General features: G+C 49.3%; 3 protein-coding genes across 6 annotated transcripts; 2 read left to right on the top strand and 1 right to left on the bottom strand.

The window, feature by feature from the left end:
- Positions 1-1,267: 1,267 nt before the first annotated feature.
- On the bottom strand, positions 1,268-7,256 carry LOC119294748 (protein ETHYLENE-INSENSITIVE 2-like). Of its 4 annotated transcripts, none has more exons than XM_037573004.1 (8): positions 6,027-7,256; positions 5,424-5,902; positions 5,270-5,356; positions 4,986-5,099; positions 4,673-4,885; positions 3,633-3,812; positions 2,132-3,527; positions 1,268-1,875 (listed from the first exon to the last, which is right to left on the bottom strand). In XM_037573004.1, the coding sequence occupies exons 2-7, from the start codon at positions 5,673-5,675 to the stop codon at positions 2,151-2,153; spliced, it is 2,223 nt and encodes a 740-aa protein (XP_037428901.1). In that variant the 5' UTR covers positions 5,676-5,902; positions 6,027-7,256; the 3' UTR covers positions 1,268-1,875; positions 2,132-2,150. The 4 variants fall into 4 exon arrangements, with proteins under 4 accessions (XP_037428901.1, XP_037428900.1, XP_037428902.1 ...); XM_037573006.1 differs by lacking the exon at positions 1,268-1,875 and having other exon boundaries at positions 2,645-2,773; positions 2,866-3,527; XM_037573003.1 differs by having other exon boundaries at positions 1,268-3,527.
- A 280-nt stretch (positions 7,257-7,536) lies between these two features.
- On the top strand, positions 7,537-9,578 carry LOC119294747 (F-box protein At1g55000-like). The gene is made up of 2 exons (XM_037573002.1): positions 7,537-8,066; positions 8,965-9,578. The coding sequence occupies exons 1-2, from the start codon at positions 7,599-7,601 to the stop codon at positions 9,337-9,339; spliced, it is 843 nt and encodes a 280-aa protein (XP_037428899.1). The 5' UTR covers positions 7,537-7,598; the 3' UTR covers positions 9,340-9,578.
- Positions 9,579-10,679: 1,101 nt separating this feature from the next.
- On the top strand, positions 10,680-15,304 carry LOC119294746 (linoleate 9S-lipoxygenase 1). The gene is made up of 7 exons (XM_037573000.1): positions 10,680-11,000; positions 11,344-11,636; positions 12,248-12,892; positions 13,186-13,293; positions 13,397-13,707; positions 13,805-14,068; positions 14,296-15,304. The coding sequence occupies exons 1-7, from the start codon at positions 10,808-10,810 to the stop codon at positions 15,065-15,067; spliced, it is 2,586 nt and encodes an 861-aa protein (XP_037428897.1). The 5' UTR covers positions 10,680-10,807; the 3' UTR covers positions 15,068-15,304.
- The last annotated feature ends 1,249 nt before the right edge of the window (positions 15,305-16,553 follow it).

The following is a 16,553-nucleotide window of genomic DNA, read 5'->3' as shown; positions in this document are numbered from 1 at the left end:
TGGATATGTGTGTGTGTTAGAGAGAGGGAGAGGGGGAGAGAGAGTGAGGAAGAAACAGGGAGGGAGAGTGTGTGTGTGTGAGAATTTGATGTTAAAAAAGGTCACCAATGTCGTCATATTGAACTCTTAAAGTTAATGTGGCCCCGTTGCAACGCACGGACTTTCTTCTAGTGTAAGCAAAATATAAAGTTCAACACAACCAACAAAGATGAGAACAACACGCAGGCCCCAACTATATTAGGGGACACCAAAGAAGATCTCTAATCCGGCGCCAAAGACAAGGAGGCAGATAAGTTAATCTTGGGAATCAAGTTGTCCATGTCGTCCGCGACAGACGCCTTAGCAAACGGACCGCCACTATGTAAGAGAGAGATCAGTTTAAACAAGCAATCAGATGGGTTAGTAGGGAACATATGTTCAATGGTAAATTTATCCCTAGTAGTTCAAAGGGACCAACCCAGTAAAAGCAACCTAGAGAATACGCTTAGGATGAGCCGACAGTGGAGCGAGGAGACCACAAAGGGAAAAATTTCTTAGAGTCGCCAGTAACATTGAGCCAATCAGGCACACAACTTCACATGAACTTGGCAAGGATGCAATTAAAGAAGATATGCTCCACATTGTCCTTTGCACACAAAATTAGAAGAGATGACCTTTTGGTGGGGTTTTGTCAAGAAGTTGCCACATGCCAGTTGTCAACCTTCCATCCGTGCAAGTGAAAACTGATGCCGCGTGGATGACACATTTAGCAAACTTGACACCCTCGAATAGTTTTTATATGTTTTATGTCGATACTTAACCTAGTTCGATGTCATGTAATAGGCAATGGGCGGTTCAATAATGCTATGTACGAGGTTAATGTGGTAAATAAATTGAATTATCAAATGAGATAGTTTAAATGCGCATTTGAAATCAGCTTTTGTTCAAACGGTTTTAGGAGATTTGCTAGTTTGTGTTCAAAAGGTTTTGGATTTTTAGGACAGGAGATCTGCTAGATCTTTTAAAAAATGTAAAAGAAATAGGGTAAGGGATACATTTTGGATTTTTAAGACCGGGGATGCTAGAGTTGCTCTAAGAATTTTATTCAGAGAGTATATAACAATCAATGCCAGAGATGGAAAACCAACCAAACAAGCAAGTGTGTAGGTGGAAATTGTCTGCCAAGAGTGCATTATGAATGATGATGGACCACAAGAGATCAGAAACGATCGCGGTGCATCAGTCAGGACATTTCCTGGACCCTAGGGTTCTCAGTAACTTGTTCGTGGAAAGGGGCGGCGAGAACCGCGGAAACATCGAAATACAAAGATTTAGCGACAAGAGGAATTTGAGTAACAGTCAAATTTACAGCGCGCCACTTCAACAAAATACCAACGCTTTTTTGTACATCTCGCTCGAAGCAGCTACAGTGACCGCACCTTGCCCTTGTAGAACATTTATATGGGCAAAACCAGTGTCACAGACTTACAGTCGATTGCCATTACCGAACCAAGACCGAAAAGCCTCCAGGCGTACGGCGTGCAGCAGAAAAAACCAATATACGAGAAGCAGCTACAGTCTACAGAGGCTTGGTAACAGGCTGAGTGACAGCTATGATCCGGCAGGCGGCTTGTTGCTCGAGAGCCTGCGCTTGTATCGCTTGAGCACAGAAGCAAGGTTTTCCTTCCCTTTAGGGAAGGCAACATCTCCCGCCACCGTGCCGCTTCGACCCCTCCGGCCAGAAACTGCTTGCTCAACATCTTTGATCAACAGCAAGATGTCAGCTGCGGCGGTGAAGTTACTGGACATGGGCTTGCCGACTAGACGTGCTTTCTCGAGGCATGGGCACCCGGTGACGGGTTTCCGAGGCTTGCAAAATGCAGGATCAAGGATCCCCTACATCAAATGAAGTAAGCAAGATGTCATAAAATCTGGATGCCAAAATGTGCAAAGTAGGTATAAGAATAGCTTGGCATCTGTAAATTTCATCTTAGAAACATCAACTGCCAAATAGAACTGGCTCAGATGTATCGATGATTTTTTGTTGTTGGGAGAAGCATTCTTTTTCTACTGAAAACCTCACATTTGCAGGGGAATACACGATGAGAATGACATGACACTGATATATGCTCAACAGTACGTTCCAACCAACCATGTTAAGTTCAATTATGTCATGTAACAGTTCCAGCACCCATGGCTCCAGGCACTGCATCTCTCATTAAGGGGTTCTTGGAAGCTTGGGTGTTTTGGTTATCCGTTCTCCCAGCTGAACCATCTATTGTCAAGTCCAGTCCAAGCAAAAGGTGGATCCTTTCAGCATCACCTTCTTGTGTCGGCTTGCCATGATAATCAAAAAAACGCCCCCAGAACTCATCGAGAATTGCTGCTAACTGTCTCCTTGCAGCACGGCCCAAACCAGGCTGCCTTGAGAGGCCACCACTGCCACTAACAGCATCAGTGTCTTTATATCTGCTCATAGCAAGGGGTGGTGGATCACCGGAAGATAAAGAGGGTGCTTTGCCTCCAGTGGACTTATTACTGGAGCTCACATTATGTGAAGTCTCATTGTCCTTGTCTGTGCAAACATCTGCTTCTACTTGAACATCTTTCTCAGCTGTGCTCTTCATTTGGTTATTCTCTGCTGAACTCTGTCCTACTGCGGTGGCAGTAGAGACATTTGGCGTTGAACCTGTAAAGTCAGCCCCAACAACTGATTTTGACTCCTCGATGTTGCTTGACATTCCGGGGGCAGCCTCAGGAATGGTCGCCATATGTTGAGCCCCGTTATCGGATTCTGCAGTGGTTTCAGAACCGTCAGTATGCTCCTCCAAAGCTGATTTCTGATGACTTCTCAATGAATCCCTTGGAACAGCATCAATAGAATACCTTTGAATTTCTTCATGTGCAATATATTCCGGATAAGTATCTACTCTGTGATGAGTAGTGTCCAGTGCTTCCTTCGGAGAGTGCACATGCCACTCCTGAGTTTCAGCTTCACTGCTGGCTGATTTTATTGGAGTCACAGCCAGGAAAAGTGTAAAAGCAATAGATGCACAAGACATTATAATAAGTACAGTATGGTGAATTATGACAGGGCTTTCAGTGTTCCCTTTCAGGTTGTTTGTCCAGCTGCTGTCACCGAACAGGATTTCCGCCGCGAAAATGATATTTGTAAACAACATAAGAAGAAACGCAAGGAAGGCTAGTATCTCAACATATAAAGATATCCTGTAGTTGCCCATTATTGACCTTGATGAGGCGATACGGAAAACAGGAATGGTAGAGGAGGGCAGGGTCATGCCCTGGATTACCGGACACAGAATGAGTAACTGATATATCCCTTCAGAGCCTGCTACTTTTGCACAATACATAGTAGGAATCATGGCAAGAACCTTGAGTAGCACATGATGTGCAAAAAGAGACAGGTTTGCACCAAAGAAATTCTCCATAACTGCATGACTGGCGATGACAGCTGTCAACGAAATAATGTGGCTCGAAAAGAGAAGAACCGCTAGTAACACGAGTGGAGCCATGGGATTTGTAAATATCTGCAGAAGACAAGAACCCAGAGAAACTCAGGAAGAAACTTCAACGTACACTTAGAACTTAATTTTAATATTTGGATTTATACTTTAGAAACTGGAATCACAAACCTGGTTCATCAGATCTACAGCATCGTGAAAGGAGTGGATCACATTGTGACTAGATTCCGATGCTGCTGAGCTCAGCAGAACATAGTTCACAAGAAAAACTCCAGTAGAAATGAATAATATAGAAAAAAGGTGGTCATGAAACAGGGTACGGAGGGTAAGAACATGAGACCTCCTCTGAACCTGCATGTAGGATATCTGAATTAACTTGAAATGATAACTCAAATAAGCAGGAAAGAATAGTAAAATGAACCTGTTTGTAAATAACTGTAGAATCAGGGAGTACAAAGTGCATTGCCATGTAATACCTGATGTGTTGTATAATATGTCTGAACCATCATAATCAAATTTTAACAGTTTTCCAGACTTTCTAACAGTTGAAGAGTGTGGATTTAGCAAAAAAGTACAGTGCCTGAGAACCCTGGAAACATTAATACTTCAATTGGAGGACCACCTCTTCATGTGAAGATTGGTTGGTTCATCTTGTGATCAACTGATCATCCGATAAATTTTTGGGGATGACTTCATCCTCATTTTTGTTAGTTTGTGCTTACGAGGGATGAAAAATGATGGATCTTCCACTCACCCCATCCTTGAACCAAATACCCCATAATTGATTCGATGATCATAGAAGTATAGTTGAAGCACTATTCCCATTGGTATAGATGATAATTCTGTCAAGTATAATGACAGGAAACAAATCAAACGCTATGCGGAAGCTACTTGAGATATGACACCAAGCACAAGCATAAAGCCCAAAGCCCAACTATTTAGTCTTTTTTGGGGGTAATTGCCCCTATTGGGGATGAACACTTCTTACTAAGTATTCAGCACCGCGTCGATGGCATAATCTGTATCTGAAACTATGAAATATGACACACAAACCATGCAACCAAACTGCTCCAGATATCAACACAAGGTGCAACATAAAACCACACAACCCATAATGGAAGACAGTTTGACGCAGCTACTGCACCTTCAAATGTAAATCCAAATATGTGGACAATTTAAACTATGTATGAGCAAGAGGCATTGGAAAATACCTGAACAACTGATGAATGAACATAAAAATTGTGCGATATTACGTTTGCACCCATAAGTGCCATCAATGAGTAAGCACTTTCACCACTCAACTTGGGGAACATCACATTCACATGGAGAGGTATCTCTGGTTGACTGATTAACAAGCCAAGCACAAAACAGAGAATCGTAAAGCCCGCTATGCAGGCATTTAACGTTCCAGACATCCTCTTGTCCTAGAATGGTCAGAAATAATATGTCAAAAGCACATAGGGCACAGACGAGTTAGATAACGCTATCGAGAATTACTAGTTCCAGGGTCAGTAATAAACTTACCCGAGAGGATAAAAGAAATGGCAGCAGATTGATTACAACGCATGCAAAAATAATACCCGTGATGAGATCATCGTGATCAAATACAAGGTTGAATCCAACTGCTATGCCTGAAATCTGAAAGAGACAAAATATTAAGTGTTCAGAAAAGTCAGGACTTACGCACATTCTCACAAGGTAATGGACTAGTTATTATACAAGTCAGTACACATAGCATGGCAAATACAAAATATTCTAGAATGAAGCTTTGACAAACAAGAAGATTTGCCTCAAATTTGTAGATATACCATGGTTAGTTCTGAAGTAAGCAAAGACAATCCTGCCTGGAGACCAAGGCCGCCACATATAAACCGACTGTACTCCTGGCCGGAAACCTTGAAATCCATATAAAAGCATTACAAGTAAGAACCAAGAACTGTATGGTTCAGGGGGATCGGGCACCTGAGCGAGATTCTTGTCGGTGACCATGCCGATGCAGGTGGACATATACTGATACAGAACCGAGGAGAAGTTGAAAAGGAGCACCAGCAGCACGAGGTCGTACCCGAACCGAGTCCCGGCGTCGACCGTCGCCACCCACTTGCCAAGATCAATATACCCGACGGAGATGAGCAGCGCCGGCCCAAGCGTCCGGGAAAGGTGATGATGGCCGTCTCCTGAAGCCAGGGACTGTATGCCGTGCACGGCTTCCATGGAATATCACCAAGAATCACGCCCAGCTGTTTATCCGATTCACGTCCTCAGAATTCAGAGAACACAACACTCCTTGTGGTCCAAACAGTCCAGTCAAACTACCTGCACAAAGCTTGCGAGGCAGCGGCACCAGAGGCGGGCATCACCTTGAACTGAACCAACAACCAACCTGGTTGGAAAAAATGAACAGAGTGCTCCACTGCGCCAGCAAACAGATTCACAGAGAGCTGGAAGGATGGGAGCATCCATTTCCACACAGAAACATCTGAATCAGACTTACCACGGCAATCAAAACAAAGACGAGAACGGAAGGAAATCTTAGGACAATGCGAGGTGGTTAGTGGTCGTCACCAGCTCTGAAGCAGCAGTCGACCTGGCGTGCTCCGCGGAGAGAAGGTTCGAGGGCGATGGCGTGGCGTGGCGTGGGAGTCGGAGCCGAGATGAGACGAGCGGGGAAGCCGGGGCGGAAGAAGTAGGCAATGCGGTGATGGGTGGCCTCGCCGCCGCCCCCGGGAAGGGTGGGGGGTAAAGTGGGGAAAAAACAGAGGAAGAGGATAAGGGCGGAGGCTGCACGTTCAGCGGCGAGGGGTGTTTCCGGTATTCTGCGTGCGGATGGGGACGAAGTCTGTGGGGCCGTTTCTACTGCGTCGTCCTAGGCAAGGCGACAACTTGGAATGATCATGGGAGTTCGATGGGTGTACGTGGCAGCTCCAGGTCGACAGAGTTTGAGGGTAGCTTGTTTTTAACTTTTCTATGAGTAAAAAAAAAATTGCACTCTGGTCACTAGACTTGTTCATCAAAATCACTTTGGTCATTGTACCTGTCCTATACGAATTTTGCCATCTCTTGCTCTCGTGACCCCGCCCACGGAAGAATATCGGGTGATACCATCATTGTGCCCCATGATACCCGTTTGAAAATTTTAATTTAAGAAGTGTCCTAACAAAAACAAAGGCCGGTTCCAGCAAACTCACCATCATGGTTGTAGCACCCCGCGGACATGGTCTCTATCGCCGGCATGGTGACCCACCAGGTTGAAGCTCGCCATTGTGTCGCTTGCAGCTCGCTGGACAAAGGTTGTAGCACTGCTCGTGCCGGTTGCAGCTTGCCATTGTGAGGTTGTCCGTGTATGTCGCAGCTTGCCGGCCAGCGGTTGTACCTTGCCGGCCTGACGATTGTAGCTCGCCGAGCCATCAGATGTAGCGCCCGTACGTGCTGGGTGCAGCTTTTCAGCGTGAGGTTGTAGCACCTGCACCATTGCTGGGTTGTAGCTCGCTGGTCCCCGGATGTAGCACCCGCCTGTGCCGGTTGGCGTGAGGTTGTAGCAACCGCCCCTGCCGGTTGTAGCATCGTCGTCGGGAAGACCCAGCATCCCAGCGGCCGCTCCCAGTATTCACGCCCGCGGGGTCGTCGCATCCAGGGACAACGCTTCCAGCATCAATGTCGGCGGGTCGCAGCATACCGGCCCGACAACCCCTCGGGTCTCCGTACCGGCTTGCGGCGGGAGGTAGCTGTGGCCGAGCGCGTGCAGCAGTAGCGCCGCAACCTTGCTCGCTTGACGGGATGGTGGGCGAGGGAATAAGGCAGAGGTGCGAGTGGAGAAGACGAGTAGGAGAAGAAAAACCCATCGAATAGATAAGGTTGGGCCCAAAAAAAAGGTAGATCTGACGCGTTCAATCCATATCGACCGTGAGTCCGGCTGAAACTTCGGCCGGTCTGCCGGCAGGGAACGTTTCCCTTGTTATTAGCTGCGCCATGTGGCAGACAGTGTTTTAAATTTTATATACTTTGAACTAATAAAATCCACTGTATCCTTTGCCAAAAAAAAAAAAAAGAGAAGATAACACAAGGCGTGGAGGAATTCTGCGGTGGGTGCAACGCCGGGCTGCTGTGGTGCGGTCCGCGAGCTGTGCACGCACCGCTATGGAGCACCAACCACATCTCTCCATTTCCCCTGCCTCGCCTTCTTCCCCCGTCCGCACACGCCGCCTCGCCTCCTTCCCCCATCCATCCACCCGCGCGATCCTCCTCCCGATCGCCATGAGCAGCCGCGCCCTCCCCGCCTCCTCCCCCACCGAACCCGATCCGGAGGCGCCGTCCGCGGTGAGCGGCGGCGACTTCCCGGCCGACCTCCTGCGGGCGGTCCTGCACCGGCTCCCGCCCGCGGACGTCGCGCGGGCGGCCTGCGTCTGCCGCCTCTGGCGCGCGGTCGCCTCCGACCGCGCCGTGCTCGAGGCCGCCTTCCGCGCGCCCTGGGGGGTGCGCCGCGTCCTCGGCGACCCGGCCACCAGGGCCTTCTGGCGCGCCGCCTCCCTCGCCCGCTTCGCGCTCTCGCACGCCGTCCGTCGCGGGGACACCGTCCCCGGCGTCGCGCTCAAGTACTCCGTCCAGGTATCATATCTATCTCTCTATCTGTCCATCCTCCCCGTCTGAAGCTTATTCTTCAGGTATATTGATGTTAGCTGAATCCTACTTTGTGCTGCCTTGCTGCCTGACGAGGCAACACCAACCCATGCTGAAATTGGCAGACTCCGTAGCAGTATCAAAGCCCATAGTACTCACAGGATGGAGTTCTTATCACAGGATGGAGTTCCTGCAACTTGAACTAGAACTATGGAGGTCATAATTGATTGTCTAACAGATAGCGTAATGTAAAATAAGCAAAAGTTGCAAGTCACTACAATAATTTCTGGTCATGGAAAACAATCAACGTTTTCACTGTCGCAGAACTCACCGCCGTTGTTGTTGGCATAGCTCATCACGTTTTGATCGTTGGCTATCTGATAATGCTCATGATACAACGTTTGATGATGGATGCACTGCTTCCATAATTCTGTCAGTACTCGTTGCTTGGTTGTATCAATTAAAATGTTGAATGTTGTACTGTAATTAATAGTGAGGCTGTAGTGAATTACTCTACTTTGTTAGGTCTTAAATTAATTGAGTTAGCTCTCAAGGTTTGGTTTCCATAACGTCTCAACAATTGATAGTAAGGATGTAGAATGCCCATGCACCTTGAGCTGATAACCCTTTTTATGTTCACTGTTGCTGATATAGAGCTAATCCGAACATTGACCACACGCATGTTCAAACTTGTTGGATTTCTGTTATTTACAAAGCTGTCAACGCAACTTAAATTTGTAACAGTGAACATTTGTGAGTGCCTGAATGCTGCTAATTTATATCATTCCATTGTTTCCGAAAGATATACAGCTGTACTGTCCATGTGTGAGCAAACCTTCTCTATTCTTCATCTAACCTTATTTGATATTCTGTGAATTTCAAGCAGGTGACCGATATCAAACGGTTCAACAATATGATGAGTGACCATGGTATCTACTCAAGGGAGAGGCTTCTTATACCAATCAGTAATCCAGAAATCTTGCTGGGTAGCACATGCTACATTGAGATGGATCACAACGCAAAGAGAGAGGTCGCGGTCTTTTACCCCGAGGGCCACCCGAATGGAAACGCAGAATCCGTAGCAAACGCTGCAGCTGCAAAAAGGCGAAGCAAACAGATTCTCGAGTCGGTGAGGCGGAGCTTGCATGTCGATGACGGAACTGCCGAGTACTACCTGTCCGTCACAGGTGGCGATCCGAGAGCTGCTATGATGGAGTTCTCGGAGGACCTTAGGTGGGAGCAGCGACAAGCAGGCCAATAGATGCAGGTCAGTGGGAAGTATATGCAGGGGTATTTGTGTGTAGGTGAATATACATATACATGTATCATTTTGATGATTTCTACCTACTTGGCTGCTTGAACCATTATTGGTTTGCCCTCTCCTATGTGTAATATAGTAATGTGGAACTGTGGACCTCTGTAAGGTTAACTTAAAATGGGATAATTGTAGCAAGCACTGTATAGCATTTGCACTTGAAAATGAACATTCATCAGCTCGAATCGTTCTTGTCCTCGCTCATTTTGTGACCAAAGTTTTACTTCACTCGAAACTGTAACTTGCACCTACAATCTCCAGCTTTTTAAATGGGTGAAGCAGTGAAGGACAACTTGTTGTATTCCTGTAAAATTGGAAGAAGGAAAACTCCTATACTAGACCCTTTTCCGTACAACGAGATAATGCGTACTACTCCCTCCATTCCAAAATATAGTGTGCCCGCACTTTTCTAGGTCCAACTTTGATCATAACTTTAACCAACGAGACCAACTGCGGCGGGAGAAAAAAATTATATAACTGAAAATTGAAAATTTCTTTTGAATACGAATTCACTGGTATAACTTTTGCTCCCGTCGCAGCAGTCGGTCTCATTGGTTAAATTTATGGTTATAGTTGAAGCACGGGAATAGAGGAAGCACTATATATTGGAACGGAGTGAGTATATGATTAATTAGGGACGGATGGCAAAAGCAAAGCCTCTATTCTTTACTTTTCTTGATCGGTTGAGATGATAGCGAGTAAGCCAGCTGATAGGTCGAGCGTGTCCTCATAGAAATAGAAACAGGGTATGCGCATGTGTGTGAGCGTGTCCGATTGGTCGCATACGGCGGTTAGAAACAGCACAATACATTGTTTCAGCCCCATGCATGCACAGCTCGCGAACTATTCACACGGCCGACGCGTCGCCGGTCGCTCTCGGTCCGCATGCATGTATGTCGCGTCCCACCGCTGGCGGACGGACGCGCTACGTTTGACCGCCAAATGCACCGGAGACCGGACGCAGAAAAAATATCCTCGTCGCAGCGACGCGATGCCCCGGCCTTGGAGCTGGAGGTCGAGCACGGCATGCGAAACACAAGCCGGGCGCGTCGCCGTGTGGCGCTGCGGATAGTCCGATCGAGCCAGCCGCTACGTGCCGAAAACGACGGGCCGATGGATCCATCGCAACAAGCGCGGGCGGGCACGGAAATCTCCCACGCCATCCACGTAGGAGTAACAGCCAGGCCAAATAAACTCGTGTACGAAGCTCCCTCCGTGCCCAGCGCTGGGTACGCGCGCGCTCTCGCCGCACCCCTACCCCCCTATAAATAAATTGGCCGGCCCGCGCTGCGACCTCCTCACACAGCTCACACAACACACAGCCATCTCCGCACAGATCTGAGAGCTCTCCACCGAACAGCAGCACTAGCAGTGCAATTGAAGGGAGTGGCAGTACTGAAGAAATAGCAGTAAGATGATACTGGGCGGGCTGATCGACAGCCTGACGGGGGCGAACAAGAGCGCGCGGCTCAAGGGCACGGTGGTGCTGATGCGCAAGAACGTGCTGGACCTCACCGACTTCGGCGCCACCATCATGGACGGCATCGGCGAGTTCATCGGCAAGGGCGTCACCTGCCAGCTCATCAGCTCCACCCTCGTCGACCACGGTAAGCAAGCGTCTCCTCCTGTTTTTACTAGAGTATTTCTTTCTTTCGTGTGGGCGGCCATGGATGTATCTCGATGGGCTAGAGAATGATAGATAGATAGCCATGGTCGGTCGGTCGTCTTTAGCTGAGCATGGGCATGGAAAGAAGAGACGAGAGCATGGTGCGTGCACCAGAGCTTACAGAGCACCAGATGCTTCAGACAAAGCAATAGAACAAGCAAGGACACGTCGTCAAAAGACAAAAGCAACAAACACAACCTAAACTAAAGCACAAAGACGTAGCTAGCGATGGAAAAAGCACCGTGGGCAGATGCTCTAACCATGCGAGACCGTGCTCCGTGCAGACAACGGCGGGCGCGGGAAGGTGGGCGCGGAGGCGGAGCTGGAGCAGTGGGTGACGAGCCTGCCGTCGCTGACCACGGGGGAGTCCAAGTTCGGCCTCACCTTCGACTGGGAGGTGGAGAAGCTGGGCGTGCCGGGCGCCATCATCGTCAACAACCACCACAGCTCCGAGTTCCTGCTCAAGACCGTCACCCTCCACGACGTCCCCGGCCGCGGCAACCTCTCCTTCGTCGCCAACTCATGGATCTACCCCGCCTCCAGCTACACCTACAGCCGTGTCTTCTTCGCCAACGATGTGAGTTGTGAGCTTTCCTCTCGTTTCCTTTTCACTGGCTTCCTCATTCATGGTCATTAAGTCCTCTTTGAGATAAGATAAGATTAGTAGGTGCAGAATTTATTCCGTGTTGGTAGAAAAAAGATAGGATACGGCTAGGTGCAGCAGAAGATTGAATGAATGTGGTAGGTGAAGAAAACTGTTGCACTTGACTGACCAAGTGCTGCGACCTGCTGCTGGGTTGGCTTCTTTCTTTGGGATAAGAGAAGAACACTGAGGGAGACACGTACGTACGTGAGCTCACATGAATCCACGACCTCATCCTTTCCATGAGACGACCTCGATCATTAACATGGCCGGACCCCAAGAAATTTTTAGAAAGATGATACATGATACAGTAGTAGCACTCGATCAGGTTTACCTTTCTGAAACAATGACACAAGCACGTGAAAAGAAAAGGCGATTACTACAACCGTACTGTAGCTGGCAAAGCAAATTCATCTTTTAATTCAAGTACTACAGCTAGCAAGTAGCAACGTACGTACGGGACTTCTTTTGTTATGAGCAAGCCATCGGTCGGCTTCATTGGCCATGTGAATGACAATGTTTTTGGTATGTGTATGTACGCGCAGACGTACCTGCCGAGCCAGATGCCGGCGGCGCTGAAGCCGTACCGCGACGACGAGCTCCGTAACCTGCGGGGCGACGACCAGCAGGGCCCCTACCAGGAGCACGACCGCGTCTACCGCTACGACGTCTACAACGACCTCGGCGAGGGCCGCCCCGTCCTCGGCGGCAGCGCCGACCACCCCTACCCGCGCCGCGGACGCACCGGGCGCAAGCCCAACGCCAACGATCCCAACCTGGAGAGCCGGCTGTCGCTGCTAGAGCAGATCTACGTGCCGCGGGACGAGAAGTTCGGCCACCTCAAGACGTCCGACTTCCTGGGCTACTCCATCAAGGCCATCACGCAGGGCATCCTGCCGGCGGTGCGCACCTACGTCGACACCACCCCCGGCGAGTTCGACTCCTTCCAGGACATCATCAACCTCTACGAGGGCGGCATCAAGCTGCCCAACGTCCCCGCCCTCGAGGAGCTGCGCAAGCAGTTCCCGCTCCAGCTCATCAAGGACCTCCTCCCCGTGGGCGGCGACTCGCTGCTCAAGCTCCCCGTCCCCCACATCATCCAGGCGGACAAGCAGGCGTGGAGGACCGACGAGGAGTTCGCCCGGGAGGTGCTCGCCGGCGTCAACCCGGTCATGATCACGCGTCTCACGGTCAGTCAACAATTTCATGTCAAAAATTGATCATAGATTTAAATAATAAAATGTTAATACATGTCACAAAAATTATGTGATTAGGTTCGTACGGGAACATAGTTTTCAAAGGTATAATTTTTTATAACATGAATGACATTTTATTAGTTAAAACTGTAGTCAAAATTTGTCGCTAGATAGGAAGATGACCAATAAACCAATAAACCAGGAGTATGTGTTGGATATGTATGTTGTCCATGGTGAGAGCGTGCAAATCTTAATTTATGTTGGGTTACATGCATGCATGCATGCAGGAGTTCCCGCCAAAAAGTAGCCTGGACCCTAGCAAGTTTGGTGACCACACCAGCACCATCACGGCGGCACACATCGAGAAGAACCTCGAGGGCCTCACCGTGCAGCAGGTAATAATATACACGATCGAGTTGGCCAACCCATCGCGATCCACCGTGAATTGATTGGAGCAGGTGTAATTAACTTTGGCATGTTGCAACTTGTTGCATGCAGGCGCTGGAAAGCAACAGGCTGTACATCCTTGATCACCACGACCGGTTCATGCCGTTCCTGATCGACGTCAACAACCTGCCCGGCAACTTCATCTACGCCACCAGGACCCTCTTCTTCCTGCGCGGCGACGGCAGGCTCACGCCGCTCGCCATCGAGCTCAGCGAGCCTGTCATCCAGGGCGGCCTCACCACCGCCAAGAGCAAGGTGTACACGCCGGTGCCGAGCGGCTCCGTCGAAGGCTGGGTGTGGGAGTTCGCCAAGGCCTACGTCGCCGTCAACGACTCCGGGTGGCACCAGCTCGTCAGCCACTGGTACGTGCACTACGGACTAACCAAACAATGGCGACACTGACCCGGTGTTATTCAATCTGTAGATGCACAACTGACGTACTACGATTGAAACGTGTAGGCTGAACACCCACGCGGTGATGGAGCCGTTCGTGATCTCGACGAACCGGCAGCTCAGCGTGACGCACCCGGTGCACAAGCTGCTGAGCCCGCACTACCGCGACACCATGACCATCAACGCGCTGGCGCGGCAGACGCTCATCAACGCCGGCGGCATCTTTGAGATGACGGTGTTCCCGGGCAAGTTCGCGCTGGGGATGTCGTCCGTGGTGTACAAGGACTGGAAGTTCACGGAGCAGGGCCTGCCCAACGATCTCATCAAGAGGTACCTACTTACCTAGTACAATGTACTCTCTCTCTCTGTAAACTAATATAAGAATGTTTAGATCACTAAAGTAGGGATCTAAACACTTTATATTAGTTTACCGAGGGTATTAGTGATCTAAACGTTCTTATATTAATTTACCGAGGAAGTACTAGTGAAAGTGTGTTACAAATCCTGCTTTTCGATGACTGATGACGTGTACGTGGTGCATAACAAAAATAATGCAGGGGCATGGCGGTGGAGGACCCGTCGAGCCCGTACAAGGTGCGGCTGCTGGTGTCAGACTACCCGTACGCGGCGGACGGGCTTGCGATCTGGCACGCCATCGAGCAGTACGTGAGCGAGTACCTGGCCATCTACTACCCGGACGACGGCGTGGTGCAGGGCGACGTGGAGCTGCAGGCGTGGTGGAAGGAGGCGCGCGAGGTTGGGCACGGCGACCTCAAGGACGCGCCATGGTGGCCGAGGATGCAAGCCGTGGGCGAGCTGGCCAAGGCGTGCACCACCATCATCTGGATCGGATCGGCGCTGCACGCGGCGGTCAACTTCGGGCAGTACCCATACGCGGGGTTCCTCCCGAACCGGCCGACGGTGAGCCGGCGCCGCATGCCGGAGCCCGGGACGGACGAGTACGCGGAGTTAGAGCGCGACCCAGAGCGGGCCTTCATCCACACCATCACCAGCCAGATCCAGACCATCATTGGCATCTCGCTGTTGGAGGTGTTGTCCAAACACTCCTCTGACGAGTTGTACCTGGGGCAGCGCGACACGCCGGAGTGGACCTCGGACCCCAAGGCCCTGGAGGTTTTCAAGCGGTTCAGCGAGCGGCTGGTGGAGATCGAGAGCAAGGTGGTGGGCATGAACCACGACCCGGAGTTGAAGAACCGGAACGGCCCGGCCAAGTTCCCCTACATGCTGCTCTACCCCAACACCTCCGACCACAAGGGCGCCGCCGCCGGCCTCACCGCCAAGGGCATCCCCAACAGCATCTCCATCTGAGCATTCATTGCTACATACTTCTCCGGCGCCAACCACGGCAAGGCGGCGTTCGACGTTCTTAGTGATGAGTGCGAATAAAGAGTGTTCGACACGTACGGGAACGGGAACGTGTCAACAGACTGGTGTTGTGTATGTGAGACTGGATATGTGTGAGCTCGTGTCAGCAACTGTTCGATGCTAAGCGTTAATCCTCATGCATTTGGCAATAAATAAAGTACATATGTTCCACTGAAACTACCTACAATGGAGTTACATACTAGATGGTAACATCACACATATCCAGGCAATTGATGTGGCAAGTAATTAATAAGGGAGATTTTTACGGTGCAGGGGTATTCTCGGCCCAATTAAGTCCAGGGGTATTCTCGTCCGAAATTTTTCGATTAAATTAATTGCATTAAAAAACACTTCATTATAGAGGTCCAATCATCATGCGTACTCTTTTGAAATTTGGTTCGAGCGGTTCGTCCTCTCTCCTCCTCTCGAGCCCTAACCTCGGCGCCCTCGATCGCCGTCGATCGCCTCCGGCGCCCTAGATCGCCGCCGATCGCCCCCGTCTCCTTCGATCGCCGCCGATCGCACTCGCCGTGTCACTCCTTCCTCCTGCTCCTACTCCCCCTCCCCCTCCATCGGAAGTCACCCCACTCGGGTCGCGGCGCCAGATCTTCCGACGAGCCTCCCCTCCTTCCCCGAGCGGACACCACCTTCCCCGACCCGAGAGGCCACATCATCCTCATCGACGTGCATCAACTTTTTCACGCCGGATCTTCGCTGTAAGTGCCTAGCCATCTCAAATCTTTGCTGGTCCCTTATGCTTATAGTACCAATAGGGGTCGGATTTGATTAGGGTTTAGGATATGTCATGTGAGGTTTAGGGTTTATGGTTTCAGAAAGTTGTGACGAGATTTCTATTGAAAGGGAGTGTAAGTTGGATTTAGCTAGGACATGTTGATGTAGTTAGTTAGGGTTTATGGTTTCAGAAAGTTGTGAAAAGATTTTTTTCAAAGGAAGTGTAAGTCGGATTTAGCTAGGACATATTAAAACACTTAGTTAGGGTTGTGTGCCATGAGAATTTGTCAGCAGATTTGGATTCAAAGAAAGTTATTTTGGATTTAGTTAGGAGATGCTTCTGAATTGAGTTTCCAGATATTTTGGATTTAGTTAGGAGATAATTATTTTTGTATGGAGTTTGGAGATATTTTCGACTTAGTGACGAGATAATTTGGATTTAGTTAGGTGATAATTTTGGATTCAGTTAGGACACAATTTTGAATGGAGTTTGCAGATAATTGATCTATCAGGGTGGATATATCTTGGGACTTGAAAGATTCGTGCACTTTGGATTTAGTTAGGAGATCATCAGTTACAACAAGTACAATCAATTAAATATTTCTAGATTTAGTCAGGGAATATTTTATACTTACTTACAACTTTTGAAGGACTGAGTTTGGTACAGGAATCTGATATGAAAAATTAAATTGATTAT

Source organism: Triticum dicoccoides, chromosome 4B (genome assembly GCF_002162155.2).
Source record: "Triticum dicoccoides isolate Atlit2015 ecotype Zavitan chromosome 4B, WEW_v2.0, whole genome shotgun sequence".
NCBI lineage: Eukaryota > Viridiplantae > Streptophyta > Magnoliopsida > Poales > Poaceae > Triticum > Triticum dicoccoides.
Note: the sequence above shows the minus strand (reverse complement) of the source record. Positions and strands in the feature narration are given on the sequence as shown.

Excerpts from the sequence above, each read along its gene's own strand:
- LOC119294748 (XM_037573003.1), bottom strand. The coding sequence starts at position 5,675 with ATGGAAGCCGTGCACGGCATACAGTCCCTGGCTTCAGGAGACGGCCAT. Across the intron at positions 5,357-5,423 it reads CCGACAAGAATCTCGCTCAG|GTTTCCGGCCAGGAGTACAG; the intron begins GTGCCCGATCCC and ends ATGGATTTCAAG. Across the intron at positions 4,886-4,985 it reads CATTTCTTTTATCCTCTCGG|GACAAGAGGATGTCTGGAAC; the intron begins GTAAGTTTATTA and ends TGACCATTCTAG.
- LOC119294747 (XM_037573002.1), top strand. The coding sequence starts at position 7,599 with ATGGAGCACCAACCACATCTCTCCATTTCCCCTGCCTCGCCTTCTTCC. Across the intron at positions 8,067-8,964 it reads CGCTCAAGTACTCCGTCCAG|GTGACCGATATCAAACGGTT; the intron begins GTATCATATCTA and ends AATTTCAAGCAG.
- LOC119294746 (XM_037573000.1), top strand. The coding sequence starts at position 10,808 with ATGATACTGGGCGGGCTGATCGACAGCCTGACGGGGGCGAACAAGAGC. Across the intron at positions 11,637-12,247 it reads GTGTCTTCTTCGCCAACGAT|ACGTACCTGCCGAGCCAGAT; the intron begins GTGAGTTGTGAG and ends ATGTACGCGCAG. Across the intron at positions 13,708-13,804 it reads CACCAGCTCGTCAGCCACTG|GCTGAACACCCACGCGGTGA; the intron begins GTACGTGCACTA and ends TGAAACGTGTAG.